At 38.6% G+C, this 27,936-nt stretch overlaps 1 protein-coding gene across 3 annotated transcripts in view; it reads left to right on the top strand.

The window, feature by feature from the left end:
• ME1 (malic enzyme 1) overlaps positions 1-27,936 on the top strand; it is a 168,405-nt gene that overhangs the window by 49,927 nt on the left and 90,542 nt on the right. For all 3 annotated transcript variants that reach the window (XM_040983693.1, XM_040983692.1, XM_040983694.1), the window contains 2 exons: positions 14,937-15,012; positions 25,521-25,682. In XM_040983693.1, the coding sequence (XP_040839627.1) occupies positions 14,937-15,012; positions 25,521-25,682 (238 nt within the window). The remainder of the gene's footprint in view (positions 1-14,936; positions 15,013-25,520; positions 25,683-27,936) is intronic.

Genomic DNA, 27,936 nt, shown 5'->3' with positions numbered 1-27,936 from the left:
CATATCTTCCATGTGCGTCTGGATATGCTGTCTGCTGTTCCATCTGAGTCTCTGAGGAAACCTCAGTTTCGACACTTGCACTCCATGGCCAGACCATGGAACCTGCACTTCTCTTCATAGTTGGGATTCTGAGATCAGTAGTTCAGTTGGAGGAATCCTCAAAGAAACTTTGTCTGAGGTGATCCCAGACCAGATTCCAGCGTGTGCTTGCCAAGCGTGTGCTGTGCCAGGGCCTGGCACAGTCCGTCGCCCCAATCAGCTTATGCCTATGTTGGTGGTTGCAATTGCTGAGTTCGTTGTTTCAAGCCTCTCTTTCATTTGAACGAAGGGGTGTTGTAGTCCAGCCTGATCCTGCCTACCACACACTCGACCCTCACACAAACCAGTGGGAGTTGTAGCCTATTTGGAATGGCCCACAATAACCCTCACCAGGTCTGCCCCCTGTCCTGATTCCCCTGCTTGCCAGTATATGCAGTACATACAGGAGACTGGTCCAGTTTGTCCCACATTCCACTCAGCTCTCATACATGTCAGTGGGCATTGAAGCCTAGTTCAACCCACACACACACTGGTGGGTGGTGTTTTGTCTAGCCACGCCTACCCTGATCCTGGTTTTCATGCTCTCCTGTGGGAGTGGTAAACCAGGAGAGAGATGTCCACTATTTCCCTACTGGGCCTACTTCCACTCCCAGATCATGCACTTTCCAGGTCGTCCTGCAGTTTAACTTGACAGAATTAGCTCCCATTGAGAGTCTGCTTGCTGATGTTGTGGCAAAGCACAACCAACCCTCACCCACTGTGGCTTGTGCATGTACCAGTTCAACCCAGCCTGGCTTTTCCATGGTCTAGCTCATATGAGGCCCACAGGTTTTGTAGCTCTGCCCACTCTGGTCGGCCCCCATTCCAACTCATGCTCTCCAGTGGGAGTGGTAGTCTAGCAGGGGAGCCCTCCACATCCCCCCCGCCCCGATTCTCATGTGGGTTGGTTGGGTGTTGTGGCCTGTGGCCCTCCCCTCGGCATTTGCCAGTGGGTGCTGTAGCTTGGCCCAGCCCGGTCCACCCCCCAATTCCAGCTCACACTGGTGGGAGTTACTAGCCTAGCCTGTCTGGCACCCAGTCCTAGCTGTAATGAGTTACTGGTATGTGTTACAACCGGCCTGACCTACACTCTATTCTGGTGCTCAGATTCACCAGCAGATGTGTGGACTGATTCAGCCTGGTCTGCCCTAGACCTGTGCCAAATATATGCCAGTGGGTACCATTTCCTGGCCTAGTCTGGGCTGCTCCCTGTTGTGGTACTTGTGCTCACCTGCAGGGACTGTGTCCTGACAGAGGAGTTTCCCCAGCTCCTGCATCAGAATGTCTCCCAATGTCAGATCTCGTGCACACTGGTGGGTTCGTGGGCTAGCCGTACTTAGTCCACCTCCTGTCCTGGCAGGAACAGTGGCCTTTCCTGACTGCCCTTCAACCCATTCTGTTTCTTACTGTTGGATGTTTCAGCTTAGCCAAGCTTGGTCTACACCAAGTCACAGCTCACACATGGCTCAGTAGGAGCAGAGGCCTAGCCTAGCCCATCCTATACCTACCCTGGTCCTCCAGAGCACCAGTTGGTGCTGGATTCCAGCTCAGTTTGGTGCACCCAGCACTTGTGCTGAGGGACACTGCAGCCATATCCAGACCAGAACGCAGCTCTATCACCAGTGGGAACCCCAGTCCAGCCAGGGTGTCCCCTTAGCTCCCCATCCAGGCCTATTCCTAGCCATAGATCTCACGCGTGCCAGTGGTTGCTCTGACCCAGCTTGGCATAGCCCCTCGTCTGTCTTCTCCTTGCCTTAAATGCTGTAGCTTGGTCTAACCTGGTCTCAGTGGCGAGTGATGGAACCTGGCCCTGCTCAGTCTACTTCCATCCCTGGCTCATGCAAACAAGTAGATTTAAGAGCCTGGCTCGGTTTGACCTGTGTTCCAGCCTGATTTCTGTTCTTTCTCATGAGCTAAGATTTGCTCGGCCCTGCCTGGTCCACCTCCTTCCTTAATCAACCCATACATTAGTGAATAGTTGGAGCTACTTTGCCCAGCTTGCCCAACCCCAAGGCCTGGACATTGTGATCATTAGCATGACTTATGACCCACTAGGGGATTTTCCCAAGTTCTCCCTTGTCCACTCTCAGAACCAGATTTCATACATGCCAGCTGGTACTAGGCCCTTGCCTGACATAGTCTACCATTCCAGTTTGGCCTAGTATGAGCTGGTGAACATTGTGGCTCAGCCTACCCCACACCATGCTTTAGGATACACATGTGGGTGCTGCTGCCTGGACCTGCCCATACTGTTACCAATCCTGTACCCGTGAGTGATGGCACGTTCCATGGTTACACCTAGCTCAGTCCATCCCCACCCCAACTCTTGAGTTAACCTTCAGGACTTGTATTTCCACAGGGTTGAGTCCACACATCCCCCATAGAATCTACCCCTGGACCTGGTTCTCTTGCATGCTGGTTAGAGTCCTGGCCCTGCCTAATGTGTCTCGTCCCCTGTTCTGACATTCTAGAACATGCTAGACATTCCCCCAGGGCTAGCTTTTGCATGGCCTGTCATGTAGTGGTCAGCATTTTCCGGTGATAATAAGTCCTACACGGGACTCACATATAGGCTGGTGTATCAAACTAACCCATGCAAATCGTTCAGTCTCTCCCCTCTAAACCACCAGGTCTCAGTCCCATTGCTTACCTTCAAGTAAAGTTACCCTGTTATTGGGAGTCCCTCAGGGTTGATTCCTCATCAACATGCACATTGGGCTCAACATGGACATACCTAGGTAGCAATTCCACACCCCCAGGATCCCAGAGCTCACCACCAGGTGGCCAGTTGGTGTGTGCTGGCTGCCCAAAGCCCAGGACTGACTCACCACATGGCAGCAGTGGTTGTGGCCAGGGCTTCAAGAATGGAGTTCAACCTAGCTTGGGTGCTCCTAGCAGCCACTAGGCTGCTGGAAGCTCCCTCTAACCAGGCCCTGAGGTCTAACTTTCATAGGTCCCTCCCACCACAAGTTGTTGGTGGTGGGTGAAGCCACATAAATAATATTCTAAGAGATGTTGTTAGCTGTTAGTTTGTTAATAATTAGCTGTAAACTGGCTGGCTATTATTCCTGCCAGATTTCTTAGCCATTTATTCTGTTGTACTTAAATAAACTTTGATATATTAATGAGTTTTTAACTTGTGCCATTATTGGCTAAATTTGAGGAAGGTGAACATTAGTTGGTTTATGTGGGGTGGGGCACAAGAACATTTTCTTGAGATGCAGTAACAGTCACCTGCCCAGAAAAATTCTTTGGACAAATGACCTCACATCAAAAAAATTCACTTAAACTTTTTCTGGCATTCTACCAACTCTGTCCGTATGGCTTATGGTTTTCTACTGAAGAGTTTTCTTTTCTGTGAGAAGTTAAAAGAATTGCTACTGAGGACATTGCCTGTAATCAGCAGTTTTTCTGTGTGGGTTCATACAGGCCTTTTGTTATAATTATTAGAATATGTGTGTGGGTCTCTGTCAGTTTTCTGAAATGATAGAAAAGGAAATGAGCCTAATTGGTTTGAGTAGTTTGGTTTAGTTTTGGGTTTAGATAAACTAGCATCAAAGAATATTGACTTCTAAGCTAAGAAGCTCTTGCTGTCCAAGAATATATTTTTTTAAATCAGAGAACTGAGAGTGACCGTATTTGAATAAACTTAAGATAGTGGCAACAACAGCATGGTTAGTACAAGTTAGATTAATAAGAAATTTCCTAAAAATGTTGGACTTGTGATCATGAGCTAGTGCAAGTAAATTTCAAGTAAATATTATGGCAAATCCTAATGGCCTGAGTAAAGTGTTGCATTGTTAGAAATAATTGATCAGTACTGTCTTTTCCTTGAAGTCGTAGTTTCTTGTCCTTAGTGACAACATCAAGTTGCTGCAGAAAAGCAGTGGCATTAGTCTGGTGCACTTCCATAATTGAGTGTCTGTGTGATTTCTGCTCTTGGACCCCATTGCATAGTCAGTTTGTGTTGGCCCTGGAGGTGACTTTCATTCCGCAGACATCAAATAACTGAAGGGTTTTTTTCTTTGTATGCCCAATAAATGTTTGATAAGATGTGTATATATTCACTAAAAAGTGTCAAGTGCTTTTTATCTTTATTTCATGGTTGTTGTTTGTAATGTTTGGAAGAAAGCCTGAGATACCCGCCTAGATGTGAGACTAAGTAATTATTTTATTCTGGTAGAATTTGCTAACTCAAACTAGATATGTAGGATGGATTCTTGGCAAGTGTTTGGTACTGATGTAATTGTGTTCTATGTGTAGGAGGCTACCATCCTACTGCCATTTTCCCATGTCTTTGCCTCCTGTACTGCTTCATTGCTCTGGGATTTTTTTAATTTCCACACTATAATGTCATATTCAAGCAATTTTAATCCATTATTTCGGATATTGCTGGTGTCTTTACTGGTATGTTTTTGAAGGGAAACCTGGAAGAAGTAAATATTGCATAGCAAGTTGAGTATAATGTTTATTCTTCCCTGTTCATGCACAGAATTAAATTATAGAATTGTTATGCCTTTTCCTCTCACCGTGTAATTCCTTGGAATAATGACATCACCTATGTCCTTAAATTTAATGTCACAAAATATGTGAGCAGATCCTAAATTTGTTCATGTTAATATTCGGTAGCCTTTATCAATACAAATTTGAACCAACTCTATTTTGCCTTAGTTTCTATTATTTGTGGAAATTTAAAAATATCAATCCTTACACTCTTGTACTAATACTATTATCGGTTTTATCTTTTTCTTCTTCTCTGGTACAACCTTTAAACCACCTTCCCTTTAAAAATTCTGCTTAAAAATATCAAATCATCTTTATTGTTCTTTCAAGATTTTTAAGAATTATTTGTGATCAGTTTAAATCTTATAGTAAAGTTTATTTTATTAATATATAAGGCTTTTACATAATTGAGTGCTAAATGTTGACTTGAAAAAAGGGCATATTCGTTACTGTCACATTGTAACAGACATGGTTTTCTTGGGGCCAGTGCTGTGACTGACCAGGCTAATCTCCTCCACCTTGAAGCGCAAGCATCCCATGTAGGTACCAATTCATGTCCCAGCTACTCCACTTCTGATTCAGCTCCATGCTAATTTACCTGGGAAAGCAGTTGAGGATGGCCCAAAACCTTTGGACCCTGCACCTACATGGGAAACCCAGAAGAAGCTCTTGGATCCTGGTTTCAGCTCTATTTTGCCATTTGGGAAATGAACTGTGGATAGAAGACCTTTTCATCTGTTTCTCCTTCTTTCTGTATATCTGGCTTTCTAATAATGTGTATGTGCGTGTGTGTGTGTATGTATATATATGCATATGTATATATATATATATATATATAGAAAAGACTTTTCTACATCCTTTTTTATAATTGTAGTAAACATCCTTAATTTTTCCTTATATTAGTTTTTGGAAGAAATGAAAATATATTTTCTTCCTCTTAAAATTCAAACTTGTTTCTCATTGAACAAATACTACACATTGCTGGTGTTTATCATGTTACTAAATAATGACCAAATGCATATTTTGCCCAAATAGTGGGAATTTATATGTTATAGGATGACTAAAATGTTATCTGTATAAAAGGTTTTGGAGAACTACATGATGGGAGATATGAGAATAGATAGCTGGCTTGGCCTATGCAGAAGATAGAAACATTTTCTTAAAAATTTTTTTATTACTCAGTATTATGGTGATCATTATATAGTGAAATGCAACTTTATACTGATAGTTTGAGTAAAAGGAAATTAATTCATTTGTTATGTTTGAGGAAACCTTAAAAATTTTGAATAAAATTAATAGTGTACCATTAGTGTTAATTATAACTTCAGTCCTAGAAAATAGAGAGGTTACTTTTCTAATAGTCATTTAAAAATTGAAGATGTTATCTCCATGTAGTAAGAAAATATTTTCAATATTGCAGATTTCTCATTTTTGTAAAGGAGGAAATAAGGTCATTGCTTGGAAATCTAGGGAATTACTTAAAATAATGAACACTCTTTAAGGAAATATTGCTTTTTAAAATTGAATGGCAAGCACACACAAAAGTTGGGCCTGGGATCACCTAGGACAAGGTTTCTTTCAAGATCACCCAGCTGAACTGCTCAACTCGGGCCTCCAACCAGGGGGAGAATCAAAGGAGCTGTGGTCTGACTGTGGAATGTTTGTGCCAGAACTGAGTCTCCTCAGTAGCTCAGATGGAGCTGTGGACAACATACGCAGACACACATGGAAGATATGGCAGTCTGTTCTGGCCTATAGAGGACAACTGTGATCATAGCAGAGGATGGAGGGTAGAATGAATTGGTCAACTACTGCAGCCAAATGTTGACAGCAAATACCTGGGCAAATGGAGATTCTAAGGTGGACTATGTCAACAATGTATCTTGGAAGGATTTTCTCATCCTTAGAGTGGTGAAATTGACAGCATTTCAGAACTATCAAAACAACCTGAGCATACTTGGAGCATACTCCTCATCAGGGACACTCGGATGACATCTGGTGGCCATTCCCCATCCCCAAGCACTGAAGCAGTTGGGTGGCTGTGTGCAGCTTCTCCCCTTATCTGCCCCATCCCCCTAGATTCAGGAAAAAGGAAAAGAAAATTTGGAAACAATGTTCTTATCCACTTTCCTCTAATCCTTGATCCTTCCCACCCTAACCAGCTATGTAAATATCATCAAAAATAAAATTAAATAATCTCCAACTAATCACCAAAAATTGATTTTTTAATCGCCTGAGAGTTGCTTTTTTGGTACTACAGCAAGTTTATATTAGGAATAGAAATGAAGGCAGTATCTTCTTTTCGGCTCCTAACAGACAAGATTGGTCTTCAATGTCCTGTTCATCATTCATTTTTTTTTCTTCATATAATGACCCAATTGACTTGATGTTTCACTATAATGCCACAGAGTACACAGGAGGAAAAGGATATAAATTTTTATTTAAAAACCACAGGAGGAAAATGATGCCAATTTTTAATTGTGAAACTCTTTAGTAGGAGCTCTCTGTATGACTTTCTTGTAGTCTGGGTAGCTGGAAGGGAAAATCTTTTCTGTTGCAATTGTGGGATTGGAAAAAGCCATATTATGGACTCAGAGAATATTGAGTCATAGTTTAATGATTATGCTAGACAAACTTCTTCCTAACTGTAAATTACTAAGGCTAGAAAAGTTAACTTATTCTAACATTTCGTAACTGTGACTAAAATTACTGGCCTTGTCTAGTGCTCTTTTGTATAATGCAGCTAAAAAGTTTAAAGTACTCTGTTAATCATTGCACATATAAAGAAGTGTCCTAAATTTCAAGGTCAACATACATAATTTTACTGCCTCTTAATTTTACTGTCTCATTATATATAATAGTTAGGACTCAAAAAACAAATGTTGATTCTCAATGCAAGGTACGTGGATTTTTTTTTTAAAGAACCAGAATTAAGTGTGATACTATATGTTATTAAAATATAGGACTTACACTTGTGTTCTAAAGATTTGATGCTTAGCCAGGAGGGAGAATCTAGTCAAGAGGTATGCTATAGAAAGGCTTTCTACCACCGAGTAGCTCTCCAGGCTTGACAAAAATTGTTCATTTTCCTTCTACTCAAAGAGAAATGCATTTACTTTTACTCCACTTTTCTCTTCGATAACAATGAAAAACCCTAATATTCATGAAACAAAATAAATTTCTGGGAATAACAAAAGTGTATGAAATTATAAAGGCTAATGATAAATTACTGTATATCATCATTTAGGCTTTATTTGATAACTTGTTGACATTATTTAATAAAATGTTGAATTGCAATGCAATACAGTGGGTTAAGCTGCCTGTTAAGATTCTGGCATCTCTTTTTGGAGTGGTAACTGAATCTTGGCCACTTTACTTGTGATCTAGACTCCTGCTAATGAGCAAGGGAAGCCGTAGATGATACCTTAAGTGCTTTAGTTCTGGCCATCTATGTCGAAGACCTAAATGGATTGTTAGGGCCAGGCCCAGTCCTGCTGCTGTGGTGATTTTAGAGGGAGAACCAGTGGATGGGGTTCCGCTTTCTGTGTCCCTCCCTTTCTTTCTGTCATTCTGCCTTTTAAGTAAGTAAGACAATCCTTAAGACTAAAATGTTAGTGATAACATTGAAGTTTCCTTTTCTCAAACTTCACTCCCATTACCTTTCTTCTTTTTCAAGTCAATTATTTATTACTCATTAGTGCCCTGAATAAAACATACATAAGATTAGATGAAATAAACATTAAAAATATAATAATGTTGGGGCATGCATTATGACTGTAAGCTAAGCCTCTGCCTGCAGTGCCAGCATCCCATAAGGCTAGTCAAGGCTGCTCCACTTCTAATCCAGCACCCTGATAATGGCTTGAGAAAGCAGTGGAGGATGGCTCCAGTTCTTGAGGATCTGTAACCACAAGGGAGATAAGAAAGTCCAGGCTCCTTGTTTTAGATTGGCTTAGCTCCAGCCGTTTCAGGCATTTGGGAAATAAGCCAATGGATAGAAGATGTTTTTGTCTTTGTTCTGTTTCTCTTCCTCTGTAACTGCCTTTCAAATAAAAATAAAATAAATCTTTAAAAAATTATAATACTATTAAATTAGTCTGTGAGAAGGAGTTTTTTTTTTAATGTGTGGTTCTTCTATTTAAATATTCTTGTTTTCTCACATAATATCTCTGAGTCATTAGCACATTATATGGGAGAGTACTTTAAATATTTGTGAGAGTATTTCGTCTGGTGATTAAGAAGCCCACATTCCACATCCGAATTCCTGGGTTCAGTATCTGCTTCTGGCTCCTAACTCCAGCTTCTTGCTGATACATATCCTGGGAGACATCAGGTAGTTGTATCCCAGCCAACTATGCAACTATGTGGAAAGCAGAGATGGAATTCTTGGCTCCTAGTCCTACCTTGATCCTCTCTAGCTCCTTACCATCTCGGTCCTTTGCCATCGCTGTTTCCCCACTAAGATCTCAAATTGTTGACATCTTGGCTCCCAAGAATTAGAACCTGGCATTGGATATGATGTTTGCATTTTTCTGATAACTTCCCTCCACTTTGGGTAGATTCCATATATTTCTTTGTGTCCTGTCATTTTCAAAGACCTTCAAAACTAGGCACGATGTTCTCCAACCTAGAACTCGTACCACAGTGTTCCACTCTTTGTTGGACTGATACTCCAATCAAATCTGAACTATCTTGCTCTCTACCTTTATTATTTTTGTGTTGCTCTCTATATTCTACTATTGCTGTGAGAAACACAAATTCCTGAGTTTGCAGTATAGTAAGATAAGCATATAATAAATTAAAATATTATATGACAGCATGATGTTGTTACAGTGGAGGAAAGTGGCAAGATTCCATGGCATTAGAGAGGGATTCCAAACTCATTTTGAGGATGTGACTCGGGAAATATTGCCAAGAGAAAGTAATATTTGAAGGACCTCTGATAATCAATTACGGACTATCTTTGCAGTAAAGAGGAAATGCAGGTTTTTTGGAGTGATGCAGAAATAAATCCTTAAGAGATCACCCAGAGTTGAAAACCAGTTCTTTGTTAGGATGAATTGCTTTATCAAATGCCAAAAGCAAGGGTGGTAACAGAGAAATGAAATGTAAAAACCAAAGAATCAGATGTATCACAAGCTTAGACAGAGTAGATTCTGAAAATTAGTTTAAGAGCCAATCAAGAAGTCCTTAGATTTTATTGCTAATTAAATAAAAGAGATGTTTTAAACATTAGAGCCTGGAGGATGCCAGCACGTTCTGGGTGGGCAATATCTGGGCTTCAAGCCATGGCCTATAAATTCTGGTCCTGGAAATTGTAGGCAGTACTTAAAATTCAGTAAATCCATTAAACCCATGGCAGGCTAATTTTAAATTCATAATCTCATATAGCCTACACATCCATATGGCTCTTGGCAGAAAAAAAGATCCCCATGCCTGATTTAAGCTGTAAGCAGAAGCAGAGAAGATTAGAAAGACAGGGGAGCACAGACAGTGATAGTATCTGGGAAGGCTAGAATTATGGACGCTTTGTTCACTAATATTGCAATGAGACAAAGCATGGGCACAGATGTAAGAAAGTGTCTGGTATGTAGCTAGAAGCTGAGAGCCCTGATTTTTCTCCTTGTACTAAACCCTGGTTTGCTTATCTAATGAGAATACAGAAGAGTGGGAATGTGAAATGGGGGAATAAAAAGGAGTTTTCATGAAAAAAAAAAACCCCTAATAATAGCCATTAGTAGGAATTTGAAGAAATCATGTTGAGTTGTAAGGACCCTGCCGTATATTATAGAAACAATGCCTTTTTAAGGTAGTGGATCTAAAATCTTACTGAGTAATTTTTGCCAACTTTGGACTGCCGTGAGGCTAATGAAAAGAAGAGGCAGATAGATTGACTTGGATTTTTGAGGTTTTCCAGAAGGTTATGATTTTAGCAGAATGGATAAAATCTAGTTCAACAAAAGGAAGTTCAAAGGGATATGTTGATAATTTTAAGGAAAAATTAAAGCAAATATCAAAAGATTAGTGAAATTAATGAGGTCAAGTTGTAGTAATAATAAAAATATGAGAATACTTCACAAAGTTCCTAGAAAAGCAAATTAAAAGATAAGTTTTTTTGGTGAAAATAAAAAATGCGTATAGTGATATACAAAAAAGTTTTTTAAGGGCCAGGCATGGTAGCCTAGTGGCTAAAGTTCTTGCCTTGTACACACCAGGATCCCATATGGGTGTTGGTTCTAATCCTGTCAGCCCTGCTTCCCATCCAGCTCCCTGTTTGTGGCCTGGGAAAGCAGTCGAGGATGGCCCAAAGCCTTGAGACCCTGCACCCATGTGGGAGACCTGGAAGAGCTCGTGGTTCCCGGCTTCAGATCTGTGCAGCACCGGCTGTTGCGGTCAATTGGGAAATGAATCAGTGGATGGAAGATCTCCCTCTCTGTCTCTCCTCCTCTATGTATATCTGCCTTTTCAATAAAAATAAATCAAAATTTTTAAAATGTGTTTTATGAAAACATTATGCTTGAATTTAAAAATTTTCACCAAAAATAAATTTATTTTAATTCTATTTTCTTATGAACTTTTTATTAACCATGTATATAGCATTAGGGCAAATACGAAGCCTATAAAGGGCTAAACAATTTTATAGGTTTATTTATTTATTTATTTATTTGAAAGGAAGATTCACAGAAAGAGAGAGTCTTCTATCTGCTCATTTACTGCTCAAATGGCCAGAACAGCATGAACTAGGCCAAACTGAAGCCAAGAGATTTTTCCAGTTCTCCCACATGGGTACAATCAAGGAAAAGCTGAAGAAATATCCCACATTAAAGGATACTAAAGGAGATAAGTGAATACTAGACCCTTTTATTATGCAGGACATTAAAATGATTAAATGTGATGTGCCTAGCGGCCAAAGTCCTCACCTTGAACACGCCAGGATCCCATATGGATGCCAGTTCTAATCCCGGCAGCTCCACTTCCCATCCAGCTCTCTGCTTGTGGCCTGGGAAGGCAGTTGAGGATGGCCCAAATCCTTGGGACCCTGCACCCATGTGGGAGACCTAGAAGGGGTTCCTGGTTCCTGGCTTTGGATCAGCACAGCACCGGCTGTTGCGGTCACTTGGGGAGTGAATCATCTGATGGAAGATCTTCCTTTCTGTCTCTCTTCCTCTCCGTATATCTGACTTTCCAATAAAAATAAAATAAATCTTTGAGAAGAAATAAGCAAAATTGATTAAATGTGACTTGACATGTAGTGATTGGATGGTAATATCTGAATGAATATTTACTTTCTCATTTATATAGGAAAATGCTTTTGGTTTTAGAAAAGGACTAAACTAGTGTTAAGGCAACATGTTGCTCTTTAACTCAATTCAGTGAGAATTATGTCCATGTTATATACTTAAAAGAAATCTAAGGATTTATAGTAAGATGTGATCATAATTGTCCATGCCTAAACATTTCCTTGCTTGGGACTGATGTGATGGTTCACTTGACTAATCCTCTGCCTGCAAGTGACAGCATCCCATTTGGGCTCCAATTAATGTCCTGACTGCTCTATTTCCTGTCTAGTTCCCTGCTGTATGGTCTGGGAAAGTAAAAGAGGATGGCCCAAAGCCTAGGACCCTGTACCCACAGTGGAGACCTGTAAAAGATTTCTTGCTTCTGGCTTTGGATCAGCACAGCTCTTGCCATTGCATCTGTCTGGGGAGTGAGCCAGCTGAGGAGATCTTTCTTTTTGTAATATGCCTTTCCAATAAAATAAATTAATAAATCCCTTAAAATTTTTTTAGTTGTGCCTTACTTTAGGAACATTGCTTTTCCTCATCAGCTAGATATTTTGTTCTTTTTCACAAAAAGGTTTATTTGTTTTTGTTGGAAAGGCAGATTTACAGAGGGGAGAGACAGTGAAATCTTCCATCTGCTGGTTCACTCACTATGTGGCTGCAACAGCCTGAGCTTCTCTGATGCCAGGAGCTTTTTCCATGTCCCCCACCTGGGTGCAGGGTTCCAATGCTTTGGACCAGGTTCTATTGCTTTCCAAGGCCATAAGCAGGGAGTTAGGTGGGAAGTAGTGATGCTAGGACACAGAGAGGCATCCATATGGGATCCCGGTGCATGCCAGGCGAGGATTTAGCCACTGGGCCATCATGATAGGCCCAATAATTTTGTTCTTGAGCATACTTCTTAGTCATCCCAATCTTTTCTTGTGTGTAGTAAACTGTAAGATTTCCCCTTGACCTCTTCTTTCTGTTAGTGACTTTGTTTATTCCTTTCAGTTATAGGTGTATGACTCATAAAGTGACTGTTCTAGTCTCCTGGTCTTTAGACTTACTCATTACTTGAACTTAGCGTTCTTTAGTACTTCAACCCAGACCTGTGGTGTAAGTCAATTTTGGGTTGACTTCCAGGGCTCGGTAATACATACACATGTTGTCTAAAAAAATATGATATCTAATTTTTTTATGCCAAATGTAAATTTAGTAAAGTGTGTTTTGCAATAAATGAGAGAAAATTGCAGAGTGGTTGCTCTTTTTACTGGGCCAGGAAAGCAATTTAGAATCATTTCCAAATAAAAAGTCTCTAATCACAAATAAACAAACCAAAAAATCCCCTAGAATAGATAGATAGAGAACGCTATGAACTGCTAAATACTAAAATTAAAATAGACATGAGAGAGCTGAATAGTAATCTATAGCCATTTTAAGGTGTATAGAACCCAGTTGTATATAAACTAATAGTTGTAATGTCAATGTAGAAGTCATAGGATGTGGTTCAGAACTTGTACTCTTTTCTCTCTCTCTCTCTCTCCCTCTCTCTTTTAACATGCTGGTTACACAATACCATGTCAACTAATTCCATTATGTTATAAATTGTTACTGATGTAATGCTGGGGTTTTTAATTGTTTGGGATGATACTGTATCAGCTCTACCTTCAGACCAGAGATAGTCTCCCCAAGAAACTGTTGAACTTATCTGGACAATAAGATGCTGGACTCTATGCTTTGTAGATGCTTGCAAGGAAAGAATCTCAACTGAATCTGAACTGTAGTAATGCAACAAGAATCCATCATGGGGGGGCGGGTTTTGGGGAGGAAAGGGGGGAGTTCCAGAGGCTATAAAACTGTGTCACATAATACAGTGTAATCAATAAAAAATAAATTTAAAAAAAGCCACCCCACCCCCCCAAAATTATTCATTCATTTGAAAACAGTGCAATAGATGGAAAGGGAGACAAAAAGAGATCCTCAGGCCTGACGCTGTGACCCAGCGGCTAGGGTCCTTGCCTTGAGCACACTGGGATCCCATATGGGTGCTCGTTCTAGTCCTGGCAGCTCCACTTCCCATCCAGCTCCCTGCTTGTGGCCGGGGAGGGCATTTGAGGACGGCCCCAGGCTTTGGGATCTTGTACCTGCGTGGGAGACCTGGAGGAGGTTCCTCGCTCCTGGCTTCGGATCAGCACAGCTGGTTCATTCTCCTAATGGCCTGTGCTACCAAAGGGTAGCCAGGAGCCAGAAATTCCAGATTGGTATATCAGCTGTTGGTAGGGGCCCATGCAGTTGGCCTGTCATTTGCTGCCTTCCCAGCCATGTTAACAGGAGGATGGATGAAAATTTGAAGACTCAAACTGGCATTTGTATATGAGTTTATAGTATCTCAGTGACTTAATCCACTGCACTGAAATACCTGGCCCACAGTTTTTGGTTATTCAGTAAAGCTTTAGTAGGTAATAGAGGACTATGACAGGTACTGTGTACGATTTTCAACTGAAAGTCTGACTCTGAAATAAAAATTGCTAACAAGAATGAAGATGACAAAAATATCAATATCTATGTAAAAGAACTGCTCAGCATAAAGCTGTTAGGCCGTCATCTTTAACACACGTGCTTCCTGTTGCATTGTGATAATGTCAGAAATGCCTGTTTGTATATGAATCATGTTGCTTTCGAAGTGATTTTATTTTCTTATTTAATGAAAGATTATAAATTAACAGTGAATGGCTTCAAGAATGCCATTCAAATTCTCTGTATAAAGATTTATTTTAAAATAGTTTCAAATGTTTCATAAAATGATAAACCTCTCTTCATAAGAGATGTAAAAATGGAAAATATGTATTATGAAACAATCTAAGAATTTCAAAAGCACTTGCACCTATATATATATATATATAATTCTTTTTTCACAAATTTTTTGAAGTATCCTTGTACTGTGGATGCTAGTATATTATTTAAAGTAATTTAATTTTTAGCATTTATTTGGGCCATTACTTTCACTAGTTGATGATATTTAATAACTATGAAAAATATTAGCTTGCCATATCTGAAGGAAATTAAAATTGCTCCGTTTTTCCCTGCCAGAGGTCTCTTTATCAGTATCCATGATCGAGGACACATTGCTTCAATTCTCAATGCATGGCCAGAAGATGTCATCAAGGTAAGTTGTCAAGTTTCTCCACTGTCATAAATTTCCTTTTCTTTTTGTCCAGAAGCCATTTAAAACATTGCAAATTGTTCTATTACTAGATTTTCTAGTGAATATAATGTAATTTCTATCCTTTTGAAATCTGCATCATGGGACTGATTTTATTTTCATGCTATTTAAACACCAAGTTTACTCCTTATTTTTTTAATCTAATTTTAGTGTCACTTTATTCTTTGTAAGTGATGATACACATGTATACATATATATATACGCATAAATAATATCTAGTGCACCAGAATTTCTTTAAAAAAAAAAAAAAACCTCCCTGCTTTATCTATTGAGTTCAGTGATCCATCGAGTGAAATTTAACTTGACAAACACATCTGTTAAGTCATTTATTTTATCATCATGATTTTAAGGAGTTCACTTAACGTTTTTCTAGGAGGAAGCTATTGAAGTAATTACAGTACCAGATGCCTGATGGCTTTCTGTGAGACACTTCACCTGTATTAATGCTTAGGATTATTATGATAAATTTGCAATGAAACAAAGACTCAGACAGATTATATAGTATTGCATGGTTGGTGGGAATTGTATACAAGCCTTAGAGTTTTCACTAGAGCCTTGCTCGTTAAAAAAAAAAAAAAAACTTTAATTAGTTCTTGACAAATTCAGTGTAGTTTGTAGATGCAATCCTAATGACAATGTCATTTCCTCCCTGCTTTGTTCCCCTTTTTGCTTTCACATTCTTCTTTCTCCTTTTCATTTCTTGTTAGTTTTTGAGATAGCATTTTATAGTAAAAACACTTCATATTTCACTAAGAAGTTTAACAAGTCCGAAGCAAAAAGACCCTATGTAGTGTTAATATAGACAGCCACTATAAACAGCAATTAAATAGGAAAATGACCATTTCACTCATATATAGTACATTTACAGTAGTCATGGATCACTAAAACTGTAGAAGTGTAATAAAAGAGACATGTGGTATTTGTCCTACTATATCCAGCTTAATTTTGCACAACATCATTTCCTTCAGTTTTGTCGATTTTTCTGTACGTGGCAGAATATGTTTCATTGTTTTTTGTAGCTGAATAATATTTCATTGTATGTAATTTTTTTTATCTTCATCTGATGATGGACACTTTGACTGATTGCAAATTTTGACTATTTTGAACACTGCTGCCATAAATGTGGTGGTGCAGGTATCTCTTTGATACTGTGTATTCAAGGTTTTGGGGGTCTGTATTACCCAGGAATGCACAGCCTGCTCTTAAGAGTGGTGTTATGCTGCTTTCCTCATCCAAGGGAAGTGAGATGTACCTGGTTTCTTGTTTCCTTTTTGTTGAGTGCCTGGCCACTTAAGCTAAATCATAAGACAAAGATTGGATAAATCATTGCCTTTTGGCAGCATAGACATACTTCAGTGTTGACTTCTGAATGTGACTCCTTTAATGATCTTGTCTACTTGCATTTTTTTTTTTTTTAAGATTTGTTTACTTTTATTTAAAATCGGATTCAGGGCCCGGCGCGGTGGCGCAAGTGGTTAAAGGTCCTCGCCTTGCACGCCCGGGATCCCATATGGGCGCCGGTTCTAATCCCGGCAGCCCCACTTCCCTTCCAGCTCCCTGCCTGTGGCCTGGGAAAGCAGTCGAGGATGGCCCAAAGCTTTGGGAACCTGCACCCGCGTGGGAGACCTGCAAGAGGCTCCTGGCTTCGGATCGGCATAGTATCGACCCGTTGCGCTCACTTGGGGAGTGAATCATCGGACGGAAGATCTTCCTCTCTGTCTCTCCTCTCTGTACATCCGCCTTTCCAATAACAAAATAATAAAAATAAATCTTTAAAATCGGATTCATAGAGAGAAGGAAAGACAGAGAGAATGATATTCCATCCTCTGATTCACTCCCCAAATGGCCACAATGAAGGGAACTGAGCCAATGCAAAGCAAGGGTCCAGACGCTGCTTCCGGGTCTCCCATGTGGGTGGGCCACCTTACATCTTACACTGCTTTCTCAGGCCACGTGCGGGAGGCTGGATAGCATTGAAGCAGTTAGGGCACAAAATGTTTTCCGTATGGTATTATGGCATTTGAAGGTAAAGGATTAGCTTGTTGAGCTATGACACAGCCCCTTTGTACATTTTTTTTTCCCACGATTGATTAATTTGGCTCTCTAAGGCTCATGCTAGACACATTTCTAAAATAATATGATTTTCATTATTTCTAGTCTTCCCAATTTTTTTCACTTTCCCTATCTGTAATTGTTCCTCTACTTTTTGTGTACGAAATAAGTCGCTCTAAGTCGATTATTGGAATCTACTCTAAGAAATTTAATTCAATACAGGAATGTGTCAAAATTTAGTGAAACTATTTATATTTTATCTAGGATCTTATAGAGGATTGTAAGACTCAATCAGTCAATAAAGGATATAGTTCTGGAGTAAGTTCTTTTTTTAATACAAAGCGAACAAATTTCCTGTGTTTTACAATGCAGTTTTAGGAATCTAGTGATACTTCCAAGTCTACCCTCTGTCCCCTATCCCCTGTTCAGGGTGGCATGGCCATAGACAACATGACAAGTTCTAATTAACACATATAATAACAGCTAATCAAAAGCAGTCATTTTTCTTCTTATTCCTTCAACTAGCTAGTTTCTGCATATGTTAACTGGATTAATTGCCTATATCCTGTGGACTCTAATATTGGGCCGTCACTCATGCTCTTGAACCTAACTGTGTCGATTAATTTAAAATGCTGAACACAGTGTCTGACACATATTAGGGACTTAATAAATGGGAGCTATTGATTATAAAAGAATACTGAAGTATAACAAAATACTGAAATATGAAATGTGATACAAAGGTAAATAATTATTAGATAAAATATCATTAAATTTTTCAATATGGCAATTGCCATAATCACTCATTTGGAAGAGAATGTGATTCACTAAGGCCAGAATAGTGAAAATAACTTTTACAACAAAATTGGAACCTAACTCTAACTTTTGGCCATTAGAAAGAGAAGAAGATACTTTCTTAAGAAGGGAACATACAAATGTGATATCAAGTTCAGGAAGAAAATTGTATGTTCTTAGTAAGAAATTTAGGTGGCTCTCTAAAGCTGAGTGCTAAGGCTGAGATGTAGTCAAACTGAACAAGCTCAGATTATTGTTAAAGGCTTTGAAATTAAAAAAATGAAAAGGCTTATAGACTTAAAAAACAGAATATTACTCTTCACACCATGGGACTGTTCCATTCTCAGAGTTGGTTGAATGGGGCCAGGCGAAACCCACAGATACAGAATACCCAACTGTTCTCATACAAGATATAGGAGGTGCACATGCTTGGTTCAAGAACATTCCTCCAATTCAGAAGGAGGGTAAGCTGTTGTCACAGCATCACAACATACCAAGTTCTTATGCATATGAATGCCAAAGATAAGGGTCTTCAAATGAAAGAGCAAATGGCACCACAGTCCTTCTCTCTGCAGTCCTGCTGTGGTATAGAATGAACATGACAGCCAGAAAATGAAACTAATAAATAAAACCAGGTAGCTACAGGATAGCAGAATTCACTCAACTGAAGGACAGGTCAGAGAAGGAGTGAGCTGATGAAAACATAGGAGCCATGAAGGCTAGAATTAAAGTTTATGTGCCATCCAGAGATTTGGAAAAGACAAACCAAACTGAAATTTTATAAGTATCTTTGCAAAAAAAAAAAAAAATTAGTCTTCGCTTTCAGAGGGCCACATTGGATACCAACTAGAATTAGCTAAAAAAATTACACCAGTCACTGACACATCATATTGTAAATTGAAAATCACAGCAATAAGGGGAATTTCCTTAGAGTTCATGGCAGATATGGAAGAATTTGGAAAATTTGCACGTTATAGATTGTATGAAGAATTACTCAAACAAAATAAAAATAAACCCAAGAAAGACAGACACAGGGTATCATAAAAATAAGCAGTGACAGTAGTAAAAGTCTAAGTCCAAATAATTTCTTATAATATGGACAAAAAGCATGGATTATCATTATTTGTAATAAATAATTATGTTAATAAAAAATAGGATGTCCAAGCAAATAATTTTATGTAAATAATATTTGAGGAAGATTTATCTGGAGATTGGTTATAGATTGGCTTCTAGAGAGTAGAAAATATCAGAGTTCTGCATTCGGGTAGGCTGCGAGAGAAGCATAGGCCCTGGGTGAAGACAGGATACAAAGAGTGTGTCTGATATTCAGAACAGTCCTTCATATTTCACAAAGGAAGTTTCTTTGTAGAGATCCAAGATGTCAGAATAGGGAAAAGATGTGAAGATTCTGACCATAAGAAGACAATGGAAAAAAAGGAAAGGAAAGGAGCAACATGCTCAAGACAGTTAAAAGTTTACAGCAGAAATTCTACAAAAGGAAGAGAGACACTTTGGAGCAGTGGGGACAGTGCAATTATACAGCAACAGAGTCCCATCACTGGCCATGTCCACACCTGGCAGCTGGAGGCGATAACAAGGCAAGTACAGCTAACAAGGAGGAAATGTTAGCTTAATAGGACAAGTAGAGGCTACTGTGGCCCACATACAACTTGTGGATATTATTAGAGGGATAAATCCACAGTCTGCATTAACTTTATGTCTGGCCTAGAGAGTTGGTAGGGCCAACGAGCTCACATAGACTTGTCCAGTGCTCACCTCCTTTCATGCTATCAAGGTGCCCACACTTGAAAAAGGTGAGCACCAACCAATATCTGTGGATTCAGCCACTAACTCTGGGAATGCCACGGCTCTTTCTGTGGATGTTTGTAGGGTTGACAGTGCTTACCTTACTTCCTATGACAATGAGAGACCTGTGCCCTGTAATTGTGGAATCCTGTGGCTATATTATAGGGTGTGTGATAAGGTGTGGCTGGGTTTTTAAGCAATCACTGTGTCTGACATCAGAGGCTTAGAGTTTTGTGCTCACACTGAGCACACACAGATCCTTTGTGCAGTCCATGTGTCTGCATGGGTGTGGTGCTTAGGCATTGTGGGCTTGCCATGGGTGGTTTGTTCACCCTAACAGAGAGGGGCTTGTCTATGTGATCACACCAGTTTATGTATTCACATCCTCCCCTTTGCTGATGATATAGATTTAACACACTTTGATACACTCAACTTGGGTGTCACCCTGGACTCTTGACCTACCCTTGAACAGTGTCTGGAGCTCCCTGTCCACACTTTGCATGCACCTCTGCATATCCCATGAAGGGGCAGACACTCCACTAAGCCAGAGGCATACTTCAAAGGTAAAAGCTGTCAGAGGAAGACAACAACAAATGTTTCTACAAATGCCTAAAAATAAGCATAGAAATAACATGAAAATATGAGAAAACATGAGTAAGAAAGACACTATGACTCCCCTGAAAGGAACACAACCACACTTCGATGTGAGAATGTATAAATGGAGAGGTTTATAATCTGACTGAAAAGGGCATTTGGGTGGGGAGTGAACCAGCAGATGAAAGATTTCTCTGTCCTCCTCTCTTTTCTCTTTCTGTAAATCTGCCTTAAAAAGAAAAGACTGTTTCCTATCCCTGGGTGTCTGTATGTAGCTGTCAGCTAGTGAGGAGGGATGTCTTTCCTGTTCTGCTAACTTCCTTGGGTGGAAATTGTGCAAAGGATGCTGTCTGAAATCAGTTTGCCATGTTTACTTATTTGAGAGGCAGAGAGAAAAGAGTGGGGAGCGAGGCAGTAAGAGCAAATTCCCACCTGCTGGTTCACTCCCCAAATGCACTGTAGAACCTCTAGCTGGTAGCTGGAGCCTAAGTCTGGAGCCATGAACTCGCTTGAATGCTCATATTATTCAAAAACACAGAGAATCAAGTAAATAAGTTAAAGAAATCCACACAACAGGCATACAAATTCTGTGGGAAGAGTTAAATGCTGTAGAGATATCAAACTTAAACATCAGACATGAATTAAATATGTTCATTAAAAGGCAAAGCCTTATGAGGCAGAAGAAAGAATATCCGAAGTAGAAGACAAATCTTTGGAAATATTTCAGACTGAAAAAAAGGGCGGGGGGGGGGAGAAGAAATCAGAAAATAGCGTCTAAGATTTTTAGGATACTATCAAATTCTCTTGGGAAATGTTTTTTTTACTTTATTTATTTTTTTAAAAAGATTTATTTATTTATTGGAAAGTCAGATATACAGAGAGGAGGAGAGACAGTAAGGAAGATCTTCCATCCGATGATTCACTACCCAAGTGACCACAACGGCCGATGCTATGCCAATCTGAAGCCAGGAGCCAGGAACTTCTTCCAGGTCTCCCACACAGGTGCAGGGTCCCAAAGCTCTGGGCCGTCCTTGACTGCTTTCCCAGTCCACAAGCAGGGAGCTGGATGGGAAGTGGAGCTGCCGGGATTAGAACCGGCACCCATATGGGATCCCGGCACGTTCAAGGTGAGGACTTTAGCCGCTAGGCCACGCTGCCAGGCCCTATTTATTTATTTTTTTAATAACATTGTATTATGTGACCCAGTTTCAAGGTACTGGGATTCCCTCCACTACTCCCATAACCCTCCCCCCATGGTGGATTCCTCCACCTTGTTGCTGACCACAGTTCAAATTCAGTTGAGATTCCTTCATTGCAAGCATATACCCAGCATAGAGTCCAGCATCTTATTGTCCAGATAAGTTCAACGGCTTTTTTTTTTTGTAGCTATGAAAACAAGGAATGGTTTCACTAAAATAATAGCATAAAACTTCCCTTATTTGGGAAAGAGAAGAAATCCTGTATGATGCCAACATCACCTCAGTTCCAAAATCAGAAACAGATACAACAAAGAGAGAGAACTAATAATCCTGAACATAGGAGAAACCAATCTCATGCTATTTAATTGAATGCATCAATAAATAAGATTGTTCACCTAGGGCAAGTGGATTTGTCTGTGGCATTTGGGGATAGTTCAATATATGCATATCAATAAATGTGATACAGCACAGTAACAAATTGAAGAATAAAAGCAATGTGATTATTTCAATAGAGGCCAGGAAAAAAATTTGGTAAAATGTAACATTCTTTCATGATAAAAATGTTAAGCAAGTTGGGCATAGAAGAAGCATTTTTTTTTTTAACTATAATCAAGGCAGTATGTGACAAATCCTCACCACCAGCATCATAGTGAATGATGCAAAGTTAGAAGTATTTCCAATAAGATCTGGAAATAGACAAGGGAGACTACTTTCACCATTGCTATTAAATTTAGTTCTGGAAGTTTTAGCCAAAGCCACTAGACAACAAAAGGTAATCAAAGGAATGCAAATGGGAAAAGAGGAAATCAAATTATCCTTATTTGCATATGAAGTGATCCTATACACAAAGAAACCAGAAGACTCTACTATTGAAACCTATCAGAGAGTTTGATAAATTTTACCATATTAAGTCAATACACAAAAAACAATAGTCTTTGCATATGCAAACCACACTGTGGCTGAGAAAAAACTTGTATATTTCAGGAAGTATTTGATTAAAAAGTGTTTATAGTGCTTTTCCAAATGGCTATTAGTGTCACCAGTTTATTGTTTATTTACAAAAAAATTTAATTTCTTTTTTTTAAGTTTAATTTCTGAGACAGATATTGATGTAATTATGGTGTCTTATGGAAATCACTCTTGATCTTATGATTTGATTACTGCAGCAAAAACATCCAACTGATTAGTTTTTATACACATCCTTTATTTTTCAAATTTTTTTTATTGGCAAGTCAGAAAAACAGAGAGGAGGAGAGATAGAGAGGAAATTTCCCGTCCAATGATTCACTCCCCAAGTATCCACAATGGCCTGAGCTGAGCTGGTCTGAAGCCACGAGCTTCTTCCAGGTCTCCCACACTGGTGCAGGGTTCCAGGGCTTTTGGCTGTCTTCTACTACGTTCCCAGACCACAGGCAGGGAGCTGGATGAGATGATTGGCCACCAGGATTAGAAGTGGCACCCATATGGCATCCTGGTGCGTGTAAGGAGAGGACTTTAGCTGCTAGGCCACCTTGCCATGCACAACTGATTCATTTTTTGCAGCAGACAGTGTATATAAACACAAACACAAGGGAATCTTAATTAACAATAATTTGCATATATTATGAGCATTTATTTCATAAAACAAACTTATCTATATCAACATTGTGTTTAAATTATTGTGGGATATATAGCCACATAATAACTGAGTGAAAAATATTGCAGGGAACAAAAGTTGGAAATGAAACAGTAATGCTTTTCTTTGACTTTATGTTCAGACATTATAATTTTAGTTCTGTGATCCTCAGTTTCCTGATCTAGGAAACGGAAAGAATGGGATGAATGGACTCTAGATTCTTCTTTCTATAACATTGGCTCTGGGGATAGTCATTTGGTCTATCAGTTAAAACACCTCGGTGACATATCTGCATCCCATATCAGGGTTAGAGTTTTCTCTGCTGCTGATCCAACTTCCTGCTAATGCTCCCTGAGAGGCAGCACCCGATTCTCTTATGCCTGGAACCCTGCCATACACACAGAAAAATGCAGCTTGAGTACAGGCTCCTGGATTCGGCGTGGTCCGGTCTTAACTGTTGTGAGCATTTGGAGAATTTACCCATAGATGAAAGATAGCTCTTTCTTTCTGTCTCTCTCTCTCTTTGTCCTTCAAATGGTATGCACATAAATAAATAAAATTTTAAAAAATACTGGTTGGCTTTGAACAGTACTTCTAATAATAAGAATAGCAATATTAGTTATATATTGTTAAAATGTTTGAAATGTACCAGGTATAGTGATAAGTTCTTCAGTTGTGCTGATTTTGTTCTATGGCATCATGGATTTATTCGATTGGCTAATATGAATTGATTATTTACTATGTGTCAATTAGTATACTAGGTGCTGGTTAGACACTGGTGAACAAAGTAGAGCTCTTTCCTAGTTTTATATAGCTACTCTGGAAAGAACATTTATTACTCTAATTTTACAAATAAGAAGCAGAAACTTAAATTCATTGCTTTATTCAAGACCAAAGAACTGTAAAGTTTCCAAGATTCTATGGATATGATGAATGTAGCAGTTTGTGGAATATATAATAGCCTGTGTTTTAGATTAGTTCTGCTTAAATTAATACAATGACCATGAATCACAGGACAAAGATATTTGATACATTGATTCAATTATCACATTAAGTAGAATGGAATCTTCACATGATTAAAATGTATGCTTTACAAATATGCATAGTGGTTAGAAATAAGCCAAGAATTTTCCCTTATTTGATGATCATCAGCTAAAAAGCACATACTGCTGCAGATGCTTTAAAGATGGTAACAAGAGGGCCTGGCATGATTACCTAATGGCTAAATCCTCACCTTGCAAGTACCAGGATCCCATATGGGTGCCAGTTCAAGTCCCAACTGCACTACTTCCCATCCAACTCCTGAGAAAGCAGTAGAGGATGGCCCAAAGCTTTGAGGTTCTGCCTGCACATGGAAGACCCGGAAGAAGCTCCAGATCAGCTTTTGATTAGCTCAGCTGCCGCTGTGGGAGAGAGCCAGCGGATGGGTGATCTTTCTGTCTGTATCTACTTCTCTGTAAATCTGCCTTTCCAATACGAATAAAGAATCTTAAAAAAACAAGATAGTAGAAAGATATGTTAAGCGGTTGTAGGAGTTGAACATATTGTGTCAAATTATTCTGGGAATAGGAAACTGGTTCCAGGCTGCATAAATGAAGGATCAAAGAGTGTTCAAGGATAGTTATAAACTCAGTCTACTCAGGATATAATGGGGGCATTCCTGTGATTGTACTCAAAGTGAATCTGGTTAGTTTCAAAGGTGCCCTAAGCTTTAAGCTCATCTCTCTGTACTTTTGTCCAGTTGTATTGCTAGATGGAAAGTACATTATTTGGGTTGTTTGGATCTTTGTGTGCACGGTTTTTTTTAAATTTATTGAAAATAGCATCATTAATTATTTTTTTTTACACATTTAAGATGTATATAAAAATCAAAATTGTTTTTCTCCATTCTTCCCCAGTTATGATGATAAAATATTTTCTAGTCATATTTAGGCTATGATTTATTTATTTATTTATTTATTAAACAAAGTCAGATATACAGAGAGAAGGAGAGACAGAGAGGAAGATCTTCTGTCCACTGATTCACTCCCCAAGTGAGCGCAATGGCCGGTGCTGTGCCGATCCAAAGCTGGGGAACCCGGAACCTCTTCCAGGTCTCCCACAAGGGTGCAGGGTCCCAAGGCTTTGGGCTGTTCCCAACTGCCTTCCCAGGCCACAAGCAGGGAGCTGGATGGAAAGTGGGGCTGCTGGGATAGAACCGGTGTGCATATGGGATCCTGGCGCGTTTAGGGTGAGGTCGTTAGCCACTGGGCCACAGCGTCGCCGGGCCCTCGGGTATGTTTTAGTTGCTTAATATTTCATTACATTTACATTAACTTCAGCAATAGAGACCAAAAATTGTTTGTGAAGATTTTCAAGATCTTTTAAGAGCTATGTTTTTCTTTTTCTTCCAGGCTATTGTGGTGACGGATGGCGAACGTATTCTTGGCTTGGGAGACTTGGGTTGCAATGGTATGGGCATCCCAGTGGGTAAACTGGCTTTGTACACTGCTTGTGGAGGAGTGAATCCTCAAGAATGCCTGCCTGTCATGCTGGATGTGGGCACAGAAAATGAGGTAAACAGTTTAAGTCTGTAAATGGCAGTATGCCTTAAAATAGCACTAATTCTTGCAATCTGAGCTTATTTGAGGAACTTGAATTTATAAAGGAACTTGATGAAATTTACTCTCACCTGAAATCTGCCACGCAACTCAAAGTTATTCTTTCTGTTCGCTAAAGTATGATTAATCTTGTATCTGTGGCCTTGGTGTCTTTTGATGCCTTGATAAAGATTTATGCTATTATTATGTTGACTGTTTTACTTAAATATTTTAAAAATATTTTTACTTAAAAAATTTTTTTAAAATACTTTAAAAAATTATTGTTTTCATCTAGTACAAGAATCAGTCCTTTAAGACATATTACATTTGATAAGTCTGGAGTCTTATTGTAAAAGTCTATGTTGAACCAGAAGTAAATTATCTAGAGTTTTGTTTTCTCATTTCTCTTCTCCCCTCTACAGATGATAGTGTGTTTTATTAAAATGCTGTTTTCTGAGACATCATGTCATTGTATTCGCAAAGAATAGATTCTTTCCTTAGTTTGATTTCATGTACATTAACAGAAACTTGTTGAAATCTGAGATGTATAAATACTCCCAATATAGACCAAAATTTTAAAAAATTCAAATAAGACATGAACTTGGTGGAAAATAGGAGAATAATTTTATTTTAACTTAATATGAATTTGAGGTGAGTGGTTATCATATGCGAACCATTTCTAAATTAGCAATATGTGAAAAATTCTGCACTTCATCCAGAATCATAATGAAATGTTAATCATTTTGTCTGGCACTTTTAAAAGTATTCTTTGTTTTTAATTGTTTTAGTAATTTTTTTAACAGTTAAGGCAGGCAGATATTACTTTTATAATAATAAAAATACTAAAATAAATTTAAAATAAAATATTAAGAAAATGTTTTGAGTGTTAGAATCTTGATTGTGAAGGTAATGAATTAAGATAGAAAAAGGTAGGAATTGATCAATATTATTATTGTTTGAATCCTTAAAATTCTATAAATTCTAAGTTTTGTTCTTTATCCAATGCCCAGTCTTTTTCCTTGTCTCATGTGGTTGATTGTAATACTATAAGTCTTCAGTAGTACAATGTAATTTTAGGTGACATTTGATTCTTAAGAAGGTCCTGTTTAATATAAAGTCTTTGGTTTATTCTCCTGGAAACATCTATTGAGTATATACTGATTGCCATAAACATCTTTTAATCAAATAAACTAGCCTGTTCAGTTTCAAATTTCTAATTCTTAAATATTGCATGGAAATTTATAATATACTAATAAATTAATATATTAGAATTTAATGATTTAGTAATAAATTAGATGTATTAGAAATCATAATCTAGATCTTATGTCCTTTATTATCATTAAGGGCAAAAATATAGGTTCTCCTATAAAAAGAAAACAAGGAAAATATAGTATCTTTTATGTATATATAAACTATTGTATTACTAGGACATTCAGCAAAATATGATATACATTTTTACATTATACAATATACAAAGGTGTATTCAAGAGTGCTTTTCCTGTTATCATGAAGTTTGATATGTGCATTGCATCTTCATTTCTAGGCATTTTTAAAATTTCCCTTTTATTTCTTTTATGATCCACTGTTCCTTAAGGAGCATGATGTTCAGTCCCCATGTGTTTGGATGTTTTCTAAAATTTCTTTTGTTGTTAATTTCCAGCTTCATTCCATTGTGGTCAGAAAAGATACATGGTCTGATTTCAATTTTTTGAAGTTGGTTAAGAATTGTTTTATGGCCTAGCATATGGTCTGTTCTAGAGAATATTCCATGTACCTAGTGGAAAAAAAATGTGTGTTTTACAGCTCTGGGATGAAATGTTCTGTAGATACCAATTAGATCTTTTTTATCGGGATTGTAGATGAGCTTTGTTGTTTTGTTTTTTATTTTTCTGACTGGTTTATCTGTCCATTGATGGAAGTAAGGTTGTAAAGGCTCTCATTATTGTTGTGTTGAAAACTTTGTCTCCCTTTGGATTCACTAACATTTGTTTTATAAACCTAGACGAGTTGGTATTGGGTGCATATATAATTACTGTAGTCGTATTTTCCTGTTGAGTTTATCCTTTAATCATGACATAATGCTCTTCTTTTTCTCTTTCAATATCTTTTTGTCTAAAAGTATATTTTGTCTGCTGCCAGGATGGTTATGCCTGCTCACTTTTATTTTCCCATGTGTGTGATATTATTTTCTATCCTTTCACTACCAGTCTATGTGTGTCTCTGTTAGTGA

The sequence above is a fragment of the Ochotona curzoniae genome, unplaced genomic scaffold, assembly GCF_017591425.1.
Source record: "Ochotona curzoniae isolate NIBS_2020 unplaced genomic scaffold, NIBS_Ocur_1.0 contig_3819, whole genome shotgun sequence".
Taxonomy (NCBI): domain Eukaryota; kingdom Metazoa; phylum Chordata; class Mammalia; order Lagomorpha; family Ochotonidae; genus Ochotona; species Ochotona curzoniae.
Note: the sequence above shows the minus strand (reverse complement) of the source record. Positions and strands in the feature narration are given on the sequence as shown.